Source organism: Moschus berezovskii, chromosome 11 (assembly GCF_049115385.1).
Source record: "Moschus berezovskii isolate FMDL1 chromosome 11, NW_MosBer_1.0, whole genome shotgun sequence".
NCBI classification, from domain to species: domain Eukaryota; kingdom Metazoa; phylum Chordata; class Mammalia; order Artiodactyla; family Moschidae; genus Moschus; species Moschus berezovskii.
Window position 1 is genome coordinate 20,842,563 of NC_142470.1, and position 15,116 is coordinate 20,857,678.

At 47.7% G+C, this 15,116-nt stretch overlaps 1 protein-coding gene across 4 annotated transcripts in view; it reads left to right on the plus strand.

The window, feature by feature from the left end:
• Window positions 1–15,116, plus strand: part of LPIN1 (lipin 1) — a 127,244-nt gene that overhangs the window by 82,666 nt on the left and 29,462 nt on the right. For 3 of the 4 annotated variants that reach the window (XM_088841197.1, XM_055399102.2, XM_088841196.1), the window contains 8 exons: window positions 1,283–1,408; window positions 3,787–3,891; window positions 7,367–7,496; window positions 8,816–9,134; window positions 10,048–10,141; window positions 10,808–10,998; window positions 11,976–12,069; window positions 12,796–12,865. In XM_088841197.1, the coding sequence (XP_088697323.1) occupies window positions 1,283–1,408; window positions 3,787–3,891; window positions 7,367–7,496; window positions 8,816–9,134; window positions 10,048–10,141; window positions 10,808–10,998; window positions 11,976–12,069; window positions 12,796–12,865 (1,129 nt within the window). The remainder of the gene's footprint in view (window positions 1–1,282; window positions 1,409–3,786; window positions 3,892–7,366; window positions 7,497–8,815; window positions 9,135–10,047; window positions 10,142–10,807; window positions 10,999–11,975; window positions 12,070–12,795; window positions 12,866–15,116) is intronic. The other variant, XM_055399103.2, reaches the window with a different exon arrangement.

Sequence of the window (15,116 nt, forward strand, 5' to 3'; positions counted from 1 at the left end):
GGTGGTTGTTGTTGAGTAGCTCAGTCGTGTCCGACTCTTTGCGACCCTGTGGACTGCAGTACGCCGGGCTTCCCAGTCCTTCACTATCTCCCGGAGCTTGCTTAAACTCATGTCCATTTAGTCAGTGATGCCATTCAACTATCTCATCTTCTGTCTTCCCCTTCTCCTCCTGCCTTCAGTCTTTCCCAGCATCAGGGTGTTTTCCAGTGAGTCGGCTCTTTGTATCAGGTGGCCAAAGGATTGGAGCTTCAGGTTCCACATCAGTTCTTCCAATGAAAATTCAGGGTTGATTTCCTTTAGGATTGACTGGTTTGATCTCCTTGCTGTCCAAGGGACTCTGAAGAGTCTTCTCCAGCACTGCAGTTCGAAAGCATCACTTCTTTGGCTCTCAGTCATCTTTATGGGAGGGTGGTCAGGCTTATTACAGTCACCTGCCCTGCATGGCTTTTAATTGCAAAGTTTAGTGTCAGATGTTTGAGGTCACATCAAAAACAGAGACAGGTAGCCTCTGCATGGGTGAAATAGTGAGTCGTATTTCTTATTAAAGCGTGCTGTGCCTGAAAGGAGGTAGATTTGCAGCCATTTTGCAAGTATAAGATAGGATTGGTTGTGTCATTTATTTATTGTGCTAGACGAAACATTGTCTCTGTTTGGCTATTCAGGGATTTGGTAGTTCAGTCGTGCATGGCAAGAGTTTTATAACCTCTGGGTCCAGTTTCGGGTGCCATTCACCTCTCAGGCTTTTGCAAGATGAAGTGTGAAAGATAACTCTGTAGGGCCTGCAGTATAACTGGGCTTCCCTGGTAGGCAGTGGTGAAGAATCCTCCTGGCAATGCAGAAGATGCGGGTTTGATCCCTGGGTTGGGAAGATCCTCTGGAGGAGAAAATGGCAATCCATTTCAATATTTTCGTCTGGAGAATCCTATGGATAGAAGCGCCTGGAGGGCTATAGTCCGTGAGGTCGCAAAGAGCTGGACATGACTGAGCAACTGAGCACACAGTGTCACTAGCAACAACGAGCAGTGTGGTCATCAAGCCCTGAAGTCCAAGTTCTTTTACTTAATCATTTTCCAGTTATAATTCAGCCAAAGTGTGAACACACGGAACATTTCTGAGTAACTTTTTTCGTTTTCACTGCCCAGAATATCCCTGGGGGTATACCAGGAGATCATGTTGATCTACAAAGCATTAGAGATAAGGAGAAATGGAAATTTGCCTTTATTATGTATCTATCAGTAAAATCTCTTTGACTTTGATGTGTTTTTTTTTTCTCTTTCTCCAGGACTCTTCCTGATGATATACCTCCATTCCAAGAAGATGTCCCTAAGGAGAGCCATTCCCCTGTCATGACTTACCCTCAGTCAGCCTCTTACCCTAATTCCGACAGAGAGTGGTCACCCAATGCCAGGTGAGTGGCTAGTGGGTGTCCATGTGTGTTTACCTGTCCTAGTCCAGAGGATTCCAAGTCAGTCACAGGAGGCATGTTTCACAGTGAAATCTACGTAAAAATTGAATAGAATTAGAGCCCCCAAAAATTCAGCTTAGGCTAGAAGGTACAGATCAGGATTAAACACGGAACATGAGCAGATCATAAACTTCTATCTAGTAGCAAAATCAAACTGCAGATATGAAAGGGAAACCACGTGTTCAGTTCAGTTCAGTTCAGTCCAGTCGCTCAGTCGTGTCCGACTCTTTGTGACCCCATGAATCACAGCATGCTAGGCCTTCTGTCCATCACCAACTCCTGGAGTTCCCTCAAACTCATGTCCATCGAGTCGGTGATGCCATCCAGCCATCTCATTCTCTGTCGTCCCCTTCTCATCCTGACCCCAACCCCTCCCAGCATCAGAGTCTTTTCCAGTGAGTCAACTCGTCGCATGAAGTGGCCAAAGTATTGGAGTTTCAGCTTTAGCATCAGTCCTTCCAATGTTACATAAAGCTTATTGTCAGGAGGAGAAAACAGTGACAGCCTTTTTAGATACTTATCCCTAAAGTGAGATTAATGAGCAGGGCAGCTGCCCCAGGGGCCTGAGGTCATTTGGGGCTGTGAGAATGATGCCGTCTTCCCCCGCTGCCCTCACTGATTTTGGTTTCCCCGAAATGGACTCTCAGGGGCCATAGACTTCCAGGATGAGGTTGAAGAACCACAGCTGCTCAGTGTGCAGAGAAGGCTCTAAAACATTTCAGGCTGTGGAGGCTGTGAGGACATGTGAGCCCTTCTGAGCAGTTTCCAGAAGGACTGTGCAAGGGACAGATCTGAAGCGTGTGGGGATGATTATCACCCTCATCGGCACAAAAAATTGGTTCTTGGGTGGCAAAAAAAATCTTAGATATTTCAATAGCCGTGTGACCTCCAAAGGAGCATAGTAACATAAGCAGACGTGGAGTATATGCAGGGCATTAAAATGTCATGGTGGAGGGAGGGCTGTTAGGAAGGAAAAGGTCTCAGGGGTCTGGCGAGAATGCAGAGGAGACGGGCAGCACTGATCCGGGTGACAGTGGCCTTCTTGGGTTACTCGTGCTCCTAATGTGTTAGGTTTGCTTCTGGTGTCAGAGCCCCCAAGTCCTGGAACATGCTTCAGGGCTTCCCACCTAAAGTATACACCTCTCCCAGTTCCAGTTTGACTGGAGTAATCTCATTAATGAGACTGCACGGTCATGGCCATGCGTTGAAGTTGATATCGGAGAGAAGTAGACGCATCACGTGATCGTGAATGGACATCAGCCAGGGTGGGACTGGGGGCCTGTGGAGTCCCCTTCCAGGGGTCTGTCTGTCTTCAGGCCAGCCCTGTCCGGTAGAAACATAATATTAGATACATATGTAGTTTAAAATTTTCTAGTAACCATCCTTAAAAAGTGAAAAGAAACTGATAACATTAATTTTGATGATCTATGATGTATTTCAATACATTAAAATTTATTTTCAAGTAATCAGATTTTTTTTTTCAAGTAATCAGTTTTGTAAAACACTGTGGAACTATTTCACATTCTCATTTTCACAAGCCTTTGAAGTTGTGTGTCTCAACATGTACAGACCCTCTCAGTTTGAACCAGTCACACATCAAATGCTCATAGCTCCACACAACCTTTGGCTGTTGTATTGGACTGTGTAGGTATAGACCTTTCTAGAACCTCATACATTCTCTCCCGCGGTCTGTGCAGTTATAACCCTACGGAGGGAAAATCATAGTACTTAGGAAGAAAATTATGTGGAATACTTAGAAGTCACTAACAGGTAGAAAACTGTTCAAACATTCTACATTAATTTTAAGCATTTAAAGCATATCCTTTAAACACAATCCTGAATACGTTTCTCTTTTATGTTTTACTCTGTGAGTCCAGAATAATAACCGTGTCAGGTGAGGTGATCTGACCAAGGTTAAATGAAATTGCAAATTAGAATAAACAGATGCATATCTATGCTTGGGTTTATGTATTTTTTTTTAAGAGACAATTGCCAGCCCGGATTACCAAGCCTTTTGGAGTATGTCATTTGATTAGGCGCTAAACTCTGACCCAAGAAAAGCAATTCATTATGGGCCGGTGGATGAAACAGAAACTGAAATCCAAGTCTTGGCAGTTTTCTGTTTTCATGGTTAAGAAGATCGTGTTGATTTCTCTGTGATTTCAACTTATGGTCCTCTGCCATTGTCAGCTGCCCAAGTACCTTCACCTTCTTATAGTTGTTATTGTGAGAGTAGTCAAATAACTGATAAGAAATTTTGTTTCATTGAATTGACCTCTGATTTCTCTTTCTTTTAATGTGGATCACGTGGTATGCTGTAGCCTGGTAGATTGCAGGAGGGCCCCCCCTCACCTGGCGGTTGCAGCCGAGGGCGGTCTTTCTAGCTCTTGCCCTCCACAGTCTTCCCACTTCCACGCTTCGGAAAGGTAGAGGGGTTATTTTCCCGCTGTGGATGTCTTTATAATAAAAACTTAGCTCTAACTCTTATAAATAAGTAAGTTTTGCCATTAACCAAATTACTTATGTGGAGAATCCGTATAGATTCTTGGAAGTGAAAATTTTGATCTAACCCTTACCAATTTATTTATCCACTAACCAAATTACTTATGAAGAAAATACATATAGATTATTTCTTTTCCTTTCATTTGAAGCACTTGTAGATGGTTATATTTTTTTAAAATATTAAGTTTGACTCTGGAAATTATGGTTAAGCATAGAGTCCTTTCTAATTTTGTGATGTGCTTTGAAAAATAGAATAAGGAATTGAAAATTGGGAATATGATCTTTGTATCTGGGGTTGTTCAACAAATAAGTTTATAAAACTTTTTTCAGATATCACTTAAGCATGTCTGCCTGCTCATTTAGTCACTCAGTCATGTCTGACTGTGACCCCATGGACTGTAGCTCTCCAGACAAGAATACTGCAGTGGGTTACCATCTCTTCTTGAGGGGATCTTCCCGATCCAGGGATTGAATCCAGGTCTCCTGCATTGCAGGCAGATTTTTTACCATCAGAGCCACTAGGGAAGTCCCATCATTTAAGCATAAGGAGAGTTATTATTGTAACTCAATAAAGAGCTATAGACTTTCTGAGTAATGTGATCAGATGTGTCCATAGCATTTGTAGAATAGAATTTTGGAGAGTAGCGTTGGATGGAACAGAAGGTTCAGAATCCTAGGTTAGAGTTTTCATTTGATGCAGAAGCCATAGGTTCCTGCCTCCATTCCTTTGGAATTGCCCACACTTTGACCTGCTTGCTTTGTAAAAAACTTGAGCAGTGAAGCCGTGATTAACTTCAGCCTGGGAAACTGTTTTTCTTTTTGAAGAACCAAGTCTCGGGATGTATTTAATACTTCCCTCCCAGGTTATGGGTGCAGAACAAAGGCCATTTTAAAATGAGGTCTGCTAAGTTGTGAGCAGTTATATAACTGATGTGCCTAATTGGGATTTCAGAAAAAATGCTGATAATGATTATGGCTAGTAAATGCATTATTGATACAGATCAGTCAGTGTGGCCTTGAAGCTTACTTTTTTGAACAACCTTTGATCTTGAAAGTCTCATATTTGATAATGGGCAATTTTGGAATCCTCTTTCTCGTCAGTCACACTCAGTGTCAGGAGTCTCTTCCCTTGTTTATGTCCCATCTGTCTGAATTCCCTCAACACTCAGCACAGATGGTGCATGTGTATTTGGGTGCAGCGTCCTTCTGTGGGGCTGGTGTGGCTGGGGGCACGTGACTGAGGGGTGGTGCACCCAGTGTATGGATCACACAGGGCTTGATCCTTTGTGAATCTGAATTTGCCCACCTCAGCATCTTGATGGCTTGTAGCTTTCATCACAGGATCAGATGTTAAGGATTCTGGATTTGGGCAGGGTGATGGAGACCTGTGTTCAGTGTTTATAATCTCCTAGAGCAAGGATTCGTAAACCACAGTCCATGGCCCCAGTCTGGCCCACCCTCTGTTTCTGTAAAGTTTTTTGGGGGCACAGCCAGTTTGTCCACATACTGTTTGTGGCTGCATTTCCACCACAAGGGCAGGCTCGAGTTGTTGCCGCAAAGACCACATAACCCCTGGAGCCTGGAGTACTAGCTGTCTGGCCTCTTACAGAGGAAGTTTGCTGACACTTGGCTCCAGAGCAGGCTCAGTCTAGAGGGCTTTACTTTAGTGCAGTGGATACTGTTCCAGAGAATTGTTATAGCAAAATAAAAAAATATGTTCCTTTTAAGCAAACAGTTTGAGGTTTGGGTGCTGTGCTGATGAGGGTAGGAAGCCAGTTACGATGGGTTTCCCCCTTGATGCCTCTGGAGAAGCATCCAGGTCAGAGCTGTCAGCACAAGGTCCCCTTACTGGAGGCCACAATGCTCCCTTTGCACATTTCACGGTCCTGAACATGTAATTCTGGAGACCTTGGTGCCAGAAGAGCCTCAGGAGAAAAGCAGAATTAGGAAACTGGAGGAAGCAAGAGCAAGGAGGTGATACGCACTTTCTCTCTCAGTTGTCTGGAGGGCCCAGAGTTCCTTCTCAGGGGGCAGCTTTCTGAAGGGCATAGTGTGTGTGTGTGTGTGTGTGTGTGTGTGTAGAGGGGTCCCCTTGGTTACACATCCACAGCATGCGATCTCAGGCTCCTCCTCTCTGCAGACTGGCCACATCGAGCCTGAAGGCTGCCACATGCCTTTCCATGGATGGAGGGCAGCAGATGCCAAGGGAGGAGGGACCAGCCCGTGTCTACTTCTGTGTGAAATGATGGAGAGAAGCATTGAATCTGTTTGTCTGAAAGGCTGGACTAAAGACAGCCAGCGTCAGTTTAGCCATTAAGGGTCCCCATTTGTCTTGAGACAAGCTGTGGGTCATCTATGATCTCGCCTTGTCCCGACAGGCAAGTTCTGTCCTCTTGGAGCTGATGTCTGACTCAGGCAGACACGTGAGACCAAGCACATGATGTGAGGCGCTTGACAGAGCCGGTGTGAGGTGTGAGAGAAGGCGGAAAAGGAGAATTGCAGGGCTTGCTTTCTCACGTCTTTAAAACTGTTGTCTGAAAGGAAAGGGTATAGGAGATCAAAGACTGAAATAATCAAGTGGGTCTTTTTTTCTCATCCATATGTTGTTTAGAAGGCTCCAAGAATTTTGTGCCTAAATCAATGGTTTCTGTGGTTAGACAGAAGTAAAACAGCTCGGGTCTCAGGAGAGAAAAATATAGAAAATGTGGAGACCCGAATGCAAGTCACAGCCACTTAAAAGCTCGTTTGAGAATTAAGCCTCGTGCTGTGCTGTTGTAGGAAGTCTCAGCAAATAGGAATCTGGGAAGTATTTCTTGAAGATGAAATATTTTGCAGAATCTCAGCTCAGAGAGCCCTGCATGTTAGTGAGTTACTGGTGGCATCCAGCATTTATGGTAAAGTTGACAGATGATCCATTTCCTTGTTTTCAAAGCTGGTGCAGATGTATAAATATCTTCAATATAGGATGTGATGGGTGCATGTCCGAGATGGCCCGGACCTATTTGCAGCTGTGTGAGAGTTGAGGATTTTGGTTTGGAAATTGGGCTTGCAGGAGCATTGAGGTCAGAGTGAGGCCTGCAAAGATGGCAGCAGTTTTTTTCCTTCCCTTTTCCATTTCATTGCTTTTTTCCCATTTCCCCCTTTTAAATGCTAGTTCTCATCTTTACTTGGAATTTGGCAGCAGGCTGGGACAAGGTTACTCAAATGGGGAGTGCCTTCTCCCGGGTGCGTGTTCTGTCCACCCCTGGTGGTCACAGAGAGGACAGTCACACGCTATGGTCGCAAGGCAGTGGTGTGTTGGGTCTGTTTTCTAGGTTCTCTGAACCAGACAATGCTGGGCACAAAAACATTCCCAAAGTTTCTCTTCCCACTTCAATCTTCCGTTTGTGTTTCCTTAAGTCCTTCAGTTTCCCGACCCTCAACACCTAAAAGCGATTCAGAACTGGTCAGCAAATCTGCGGATAGGACAATGCAGAAGAATAATCTAGAAATGCTCTGGCTCTGGGGAGAACTGCCCCAAGCCACAAAGGTAGGTTTTTTTTTTCCTTCCTCATTTCTGCCATCCATCAAAGGTAGTTTCTGAAGACATGAAATGGTCACAATCTTTTCTTTCAAGAAATTTTATTTCATATTCCAATTTGTTAGAAGAATCTCGAACTATATTATGGTATTTCAAGCTGGGTATTTTTAAATACTGTAAGACCCTTAGAAGAGGCTACCGCCTCTTGTATCCCCAGTAAATCTTGGTGATGTGAATAAATACATGAGTGAGCGAGTGAAGACTGAAGGCATTTCTGTGATGACTCAAAGAGACAGCTCTTTGGAGAGTAGGTCCGTTGAGGCTGAAGCTGTGGGTTCATTCCCTTTCTAGGTTATATTTAGCTTTCATGGAAAATGCTGATTTCTCTGCCTATAAGCGGTCGTGCTGACCCAGCCAGCCATCTTTACAAATGCATGTCATCTGTTGCGGAGAAACGGCACAAATGTGCAAACCCATCACTTTTGGCAAAACAGTTCCGACCACAGATCCACTGTTGCATTGCTTTCCCCTGTGCTCGAAGCTGTAGGATCAGATGCAGAAATGCATACCCGCACCCCGCTTTCCAGCCCACAAGCTGCGTTTTGATTTCTCTTTGGATAAATCTTTTCTATAACTGGAAATTCCTTGGAGAGTTAGTGTCAGAAATGCCCGTTTCCCAGTCATGGGAACCAGCCACCAAATGTGCCCTTGTTCACTCACGTTTTGGGGGTGTACTTCATTGAACTGTAACACACATGCAGAGAAACACTCAGATCCTGAGTGCCAAGATTGAAACATCTTCACACACTTCACACAGGTGAGTGTGTCCACGTGACCTGCACCCAGACCAGGACTGAATCAGAACTTGGAAGCCCCCCGACCCTTTGCAATTACTGTTCTGACTCCTCCCACCCCAATAATGATAAACCCAATCTTGACTTTAACAGCAGAGTTTAGTTTTGCGAGGCTCATCCTGTTACCATGTGTCATAATTCACTTCCTCTCAGCACCTTGATCGCCCTGTGGTGTGAATCCGTGCCCCTTTCTCCTGCTGGACATTTGTGTTAGATGGGTGGTCATTCACTCACTTGCTCACTCACTCCCATTTGGCACTTAATGTTTCGTATGAAAGTTCATTTGCTTTGGAAACACTATCCTTGGTTTCCAGACCTTTCGGCAGGTACGGGAATCACCAGGTGCACCACCCCCTCCCACCCGCCACGGCTTCACTGTGTCCCGTACAGTTGTGCCTGCCCAGGGGCCCTTTGGTTGACTCGACTCTTCTCTGACCTTCTCTCTCTCCTTGCCTTCCTGTCCCTTTGATCCAGTCCTCGCCACACAAGATGAAAGAGTCCAGCCCGTTGAACAGCAGGAAAATCTGTGATAAAATGCACTTTCAAGCCATCCACAGTGAATCTTCAGATGGGTTTAGTGACCAGTCGCCGACACTGGTCAGGGCATCTCCGGTGCAGCCACTGCTGGAGCAGAACAAGCCACAGACAGAGATGCAGTTTGTGAACGAAGACGATGTCGAGGCCTTGGGAGCAGCGGCGCCCCCTATACCCACGATCGAGGAGCCCAAAGCCCCTTCTGCCAACACTGCCCCAGTAGCTGCGAGCAAGACGGACTCACCTTCCAGGAAAAAGGGTGAGAAAGCCGACGCTTCCCAACGCCTTCCTGTGCACTGGGGGCTCTGCCCACCACAGCCTTTTCCCCCTCAAAGTTCAGGATTCTTCAGAGGGGAGACAGGACGTCTCTCCTGTTCAGTCCGTGCCCTTTTGCTGAATATGTGTTTTCTCGTCATTGAGTTGTGGAAAATCTCACCTGAAGGAGGCCTCGGGGATGGTGCAGTGATCCACCCCCGCCGCCCCCCACTGTACAGGTCAGGGGTGCTGGGGTCCCCCATGCGGGGACTGCACCAGACACAGATGATGAAGCTAGTCTGCACCCCGCTTTCCTTGCCCCTGGTTTCCCGCTAGTGCTTTGCCCTGTGTTAATTTCTGCATACTGTGTGTCACTGTTTCAAGTGATTACTTGTTTGTGTTTTTGCCTGACTTCCGTACTACAACATATGTGCTCTGTGAGGTCAAGAATATTTCTGTCTTTTTACCTGTTTCCTTGGTGTTTCGTATAGTGGTTGGCACATGGTGGGGGCTCCATACATGTAGTCAAATGCCCAGCTGGCTGCCTGTCCAGACCAATGACATGAAGCCCCATCTGTTAGCTGCATGGCTTTGTGCGCGTTGGTTCTAGTCGGTATGAACCGATGATGTGATTCTTTGCCCTGTACCATTCAGGAGGCTTCAGAGTACTGATGGGGAAGTGCTCAGTTTAGTGATAATAGTAACAAAACCAATACCGATAATAATGGAAATAGTCATCACTGTGTCAGCGTTGAGTGCTGGGGAGCTGAGGCTCACGGAAGCTACCTGGCTCACTCAGTGGACCCTTCTGAGCAGATCCGCACGTGGTGCTCAAGTGCTCTTTCTAGAGAGGCTCGGAAGTCTGTGAGGTTGCATCTGAAGAACGGTGCTCTGACCCGACCTGTGTGCCCTTTCAGACAAACGAAGCCGACACCTGGGGGCTGACGGCGTCTACTTAGATGACCTCACAGACATGGATCCCGAAGTCGCTGCCCTGTATTTCCCCAAAAAGTAAGAGCCCTTTTTATGCTTCCTATCGTTTTGTATATGTTAACCTGGGAGTCGCTTTTTCCTTATATTTGATTAGAAAGTGAGTGAGAAAAGGCTGCAGGAGTCTCATGTTTTACCGTGAGGAGCAACCGGTCAAAGCATGGACCCTGTGTAGACGTGAGGGCCTGGCTGTCCACCCCTCCTGGGATGGCTTTTGAGCCGGGGACACAGGCTTGAGGCCATCTCCCCAGGTATACCAAGGCGATGTTGCAGCGGTCAGTAATCCTCATCTCAGATCAGCTATGCACAGCCCTGCCCCTCCCCAGGGCAAGTCCCCTGGAGCCTCGGGGGCCCGCCGTCTGGGGTTCCCATCATTTGTGGGGAGGCCTGGCTCCGCAGAGGGCATGACAGGACGGTGGCCCCTTGGGATGGCATGCTCTCGCTTCCGTCAATTCCAGTGCATTTGGGAGAAAAACGCAGGGAGGCGTAGAGGTTAAAATGGTTGTTTTCCCGGCTAAGGTCATTCATGTAGCTCTGTGCCTGTCTCTGCGTCTTGGTGAGGGTCTCCTGGGATGCCGCCGTTCGTCCCTGTAACTGCTGGGGTCGCCTGACAGCTGAGTGAGACACCCCCGGCCCCCCGGGCTCGGGACGTCCTCCCCACAGCTCCTCCCACCCCTCTCCTTCCAGCGGAGACCCTTCCGGGCTCACGAAACCCGCCAGCGACAGCGGAGCCCGCTCCGCCAACCAGTCCCCGCAGTCCGTGGGCAGCTCTGGCGTCGACAGCGGCGTGGAGAGCACGTCGGACGGCCTGCGGGACCTGCCGTCCATCGCCATCTCCCTGTGCGGGGGCCTCAGCGACAACCGGGAGATCACCAAAGGTACCGCGGGCCGCCGCCGTCTCTGAGCCGGCAGCGCCCCCTGGTGGCCGCCGGCTGGAGCGGCCCAGCCCCGGGCTCACGAGGGGGCGCGCGGGACTCACTGCAGCTCAGGGCCCAAACGAAGCTGCTCGGCGGCGGCTGCTGGCTGACTGCAGTGTTCTGCAGGGCGCACACACACACGGCCCCAGGCGACCACAAGGCCTCTGGGGTCTTGTGTTTGAGTACAGCTTGTGCCCGTCCTGCAGTGGGGTGGGTCCGGGGGGTGGTGGCAACGTCAACACTGGGAAAAGAGTGCGTGGCAAGTGTGCAGAAACGCTGGAGGAGGGAGGGGTGTCTGAGCGAGCCCTGGACCCTTCCTGGCTGTCAGAAGGGTGTCTCAGGGTTGGCTTAGGTGATCTGAGTTAAATCATAGCCCCCACCCTATTTGTATCCCTAGTTTCCCAGGGTCTTGTGCTATTTACATGGTGAGGTGGCCCTGAGAGAGAGTGCAGTCAGCCATTGCAGCTGATGACCCCTGGACCAGGTGGCCCTAGGTGTCCCCACCTGCTTTAGGCAGGTCACTGAGCTTTCATTCGTGACTTTGTCCCTCCTCATGACCGCTGGTGAGGAGGTGGGTGTTGAAGGTCACACCAGTGACTGTGACTCAGACCCGGGTGACCATACCGTGAGCTCTAGTCATCTGCTTCTGTAGGAGCCTGTGTTTATGGTGTTTCCCACATCCCCGCTCCCGTGTAAACACATGTGCCGTGATTAAGGGTGCACTTGTCCCCCATCCTCTGACTGCCCCCATCTCCCTTCATTTCTGCACAGATACAGTCCCCAAAACTAACTGAAGGGCTGTTGACAAGAGATTTGACAGGATTGTCTGCTTAGCTGGATGGCATAAACTCTCAGAAGATGCTTGTGAGGGAGTGAAAACAGGCCTGGTGTTTATACTAAATCTTCTTTGTATTTCCCCCCTCCGTTTGCCTTCACAGACGCGTTTTTGGAACAGGCCGTGTCATATCAACAGTTTGCGGACAACCCTGCCCTCATTGATGACCCCAATCTCGTGGTGAAGATTGGAAATAAGTAAGTTCCTCCTGAAAGTCATTTCAGCCGTCGTGTGATACCCGTTCAGCTTCAGCTTCTCAGCTATAGAGACCTGGACAGTAGCCCTTAGAAATGTATAAACTTAAGTCTTTGTTAAAAATCTGTTACTGTCTCTTTACTATTGGCAAAATGCTGCATCACTTATATGGTTAGAACGTTGATGTAACTGGATCCTGTGGGGCTTGCATTCAGCACCAGATTTTACAATGGTACATGTCACGTCACAGCCCTGGACTCTATCACACGATAGACTGTGCACCCACCCCTTGAAAGCTTTGTTGTCTGGGGTCAAGGGATGTGCACATGTTTTTACAGGCTGTTGGCTAACTTTTCTCCAGTAGAGGAAGCCATAGATGTTTACATGTTAGCTGAGGGTCGTCGTTTCCTTTTCCTTGAAGTGTGGGCAAGAAATGCTCCAGCACATCAGTGGCTTGATGTCCAGCGGGGCGTGGGCTGCTCTCAGGTGGCCGCTGGCTCACCTGCCATGTTGTTTGTCCTGTTACCACAATGGTTGCTGGGGGTTTGGCTGGAGGAAGGGCTTCTGCAAAGGTGGGGCATGTGGCGGCTGACCTGGGGTGTTGACCACAGTACTGGGCTCTTTAAGGACCCTCTGGACGTCTAGAGCCTCACATGACCGCTTCTCGGGACATTAGAGTTTCAGTCTGAGCCTTGGTCTTCTGACTGCTTTTCATTGTTTCGTGTCAGATACTATAACTGGACGACAGCAGCGCCTCTGCTCCTAGCCATGCAGGCCTTCCAGAAACCATTGCCAAAGGTGAGCTTTACCATGAGAAAGAAAAAGGGACATGAAAATGATGGTTCGCTGAATCTGGGGGATTGGAATTTAGCTTTTATTTTGGACTTCCCTGGTGGCTCAGATGGTAAAGTGTCTGTCTACAATGCGGGAGACCCGGGTTCGATCCCTGGGTCGGGAAGATCGCCTGGAGAAGGAAATGGCAACTGACTCCAGTACTCTTGCCTGGAAAATCCTATGAACGGAGGAGCCTTGTAGGCCACAGTCCATGGGGTAACAAAGAGTCGGACGCAACTGAGCAACTTCACTTTCTTTCATTTTCTTTAGAGACCATGAGGTTAATTACACTGTGCTGGTTGGAAGTTCACGGGTGTAAACTGCAGGGGTCTCCCTTGCACTTTGAATGTCCTTGTTCCTTCTCTCAACAAAGCAAAAGTTCCCAGTGGAGGCAGTGCCAGACCGAGTCCTGCCTCTCCTGGATTCCTGTCCCCGCACCTGCCGTGCCAGGGACACAGATGGGGGCAAAGCAGGTGGATGCTGAGCCCGAGGGTGATGAGGGGAGAAGGAGGAAGGAGGGGAACAGGGTAGTACTATACCAGACACCAGGTGCCCACACTCACATCAGGCCTGGCCCAGCCAGGAAGCAGGCTAGAGGCCGATTGGCCAAGGAGGAGCAAGTGCAGGTCCTGGGCAGCTCCTGGCTGCACCTGAGAGCAGGTGAGCAGCCGCAGAAAAGAGTCAGGGTGACAGGCAGATGCACTGCAGCAGCGCGCCGTGCCCGTGTCCTCCCGCTGCCGGTTCCCTAGGCCTCGCCTGGACTTGATCGCTTTCTGGCATGGGACTTTGTTCCAGATGCTCCGTTCTTTAGGCTGCAGAGCCCGCATCTCACACTTGCATCCTTCACATGCTTGGCAAAGGCTTTGTGCTGCCGTGGATGTTGTGGCCTGTCAGGTAGTTCTCATACCTGAGGGTCGTGCAGGTCTATTTTGACTTTGTTTAGCTCACGTTCTCTCCTTTGTGACTTTGTGTGTGTGTGTGTGTGTGCGCGCACGCTTTGGGATTGAGACTGCATCTTTCGTGGAGCTTTATCTGTGAGTATTCTTTGTGGACTGAGCTGAGGGCCTATGTTCCAGAGTGGGTTCTGTTTTGTCCTTAGCAGGTTCTGTACAGTGTGTGTGGCCCAGGACAAGTTTTTATCTTATGTGTCTCAGTTCTTACAAATCAGTAAGAAAGAAGGAAGACCAGTGCAATAGAAATTTACTGATAAAGGCTATATAGTTCACAGAAAAAGAAAGACACATGACTCCTGAACTTAAATTAGTCTTTGTGGTAGGCAGCCTAAATATTGTACAGGTTGTCGGTAGCTTTTTGGACTCTGTTTTTGGTGTTTATTGAATAACAGAAATTATTTTTATGTGGAGAATTCATCAGTCTTATCTTTTGAGGCTGCTAGGTTTTGTATCACACTTGGAATGGCCCTGCCTCCCATTTCCAAAACTTATGAAACTATGCCCTGTCTTTTCTTCCAGCACTTTCTTAAATCTTTGATCCATCTTGATTTTATTTTGAAAGTCATGAGTTGAGGTATCAGAAATGAAATCAGTGCTTTTGTTTTTCTTTTCCAGCTGGTTATTAAATCAGAATGCTTTGGTTTCAGGAAACAGAATGACTACAAGTGATTGGAATAGCAGGGATTTATTTGACATAATAAGAATCTTAGAGTTTGGTAGTTTCAGGCTGGATGAAGCTAGATGATCTTCTCTGATTTTCCTGGCTTCCCCTTTATGATCCCAAGATGACTGTTTTATCCAACAGCTCCTCATACAAGTGTCCAAAATAGGAAGGATGGAGACAGGCTTCTCACAGTTAATTGGCCACAATTTGGTCACATGATCACCTCTAAGCCAGTCGTTGGCAACACAATGGAATGGCCATGAGTGGTGCAGAACAATCTAAGTTTCTCCCCCAGAATTGAACCTGCCTTCATGGAGCATAGTGCGGTCTGATTCTTGAGCAGAGTTTTGGCTGTGATGGTGAGAAACAAAGCGGGTAGTTCACCCAGGGAGTCAGCTGAGAGGGTCATGGGTGGCTCCCTAATTATCTCCATACCTTTCATTATATAACTGTCTACCCATTGATATGCAATGACAACTTTATATTACATTCCCCCGTGAATTTAGGTTTATTTCTGGACTTTGTCTTCTGTTCTAATAATATGTTAAATTATGTCCCAAGACTGCATTCTTTTAATTACTGTAAGTTTTAAATATAT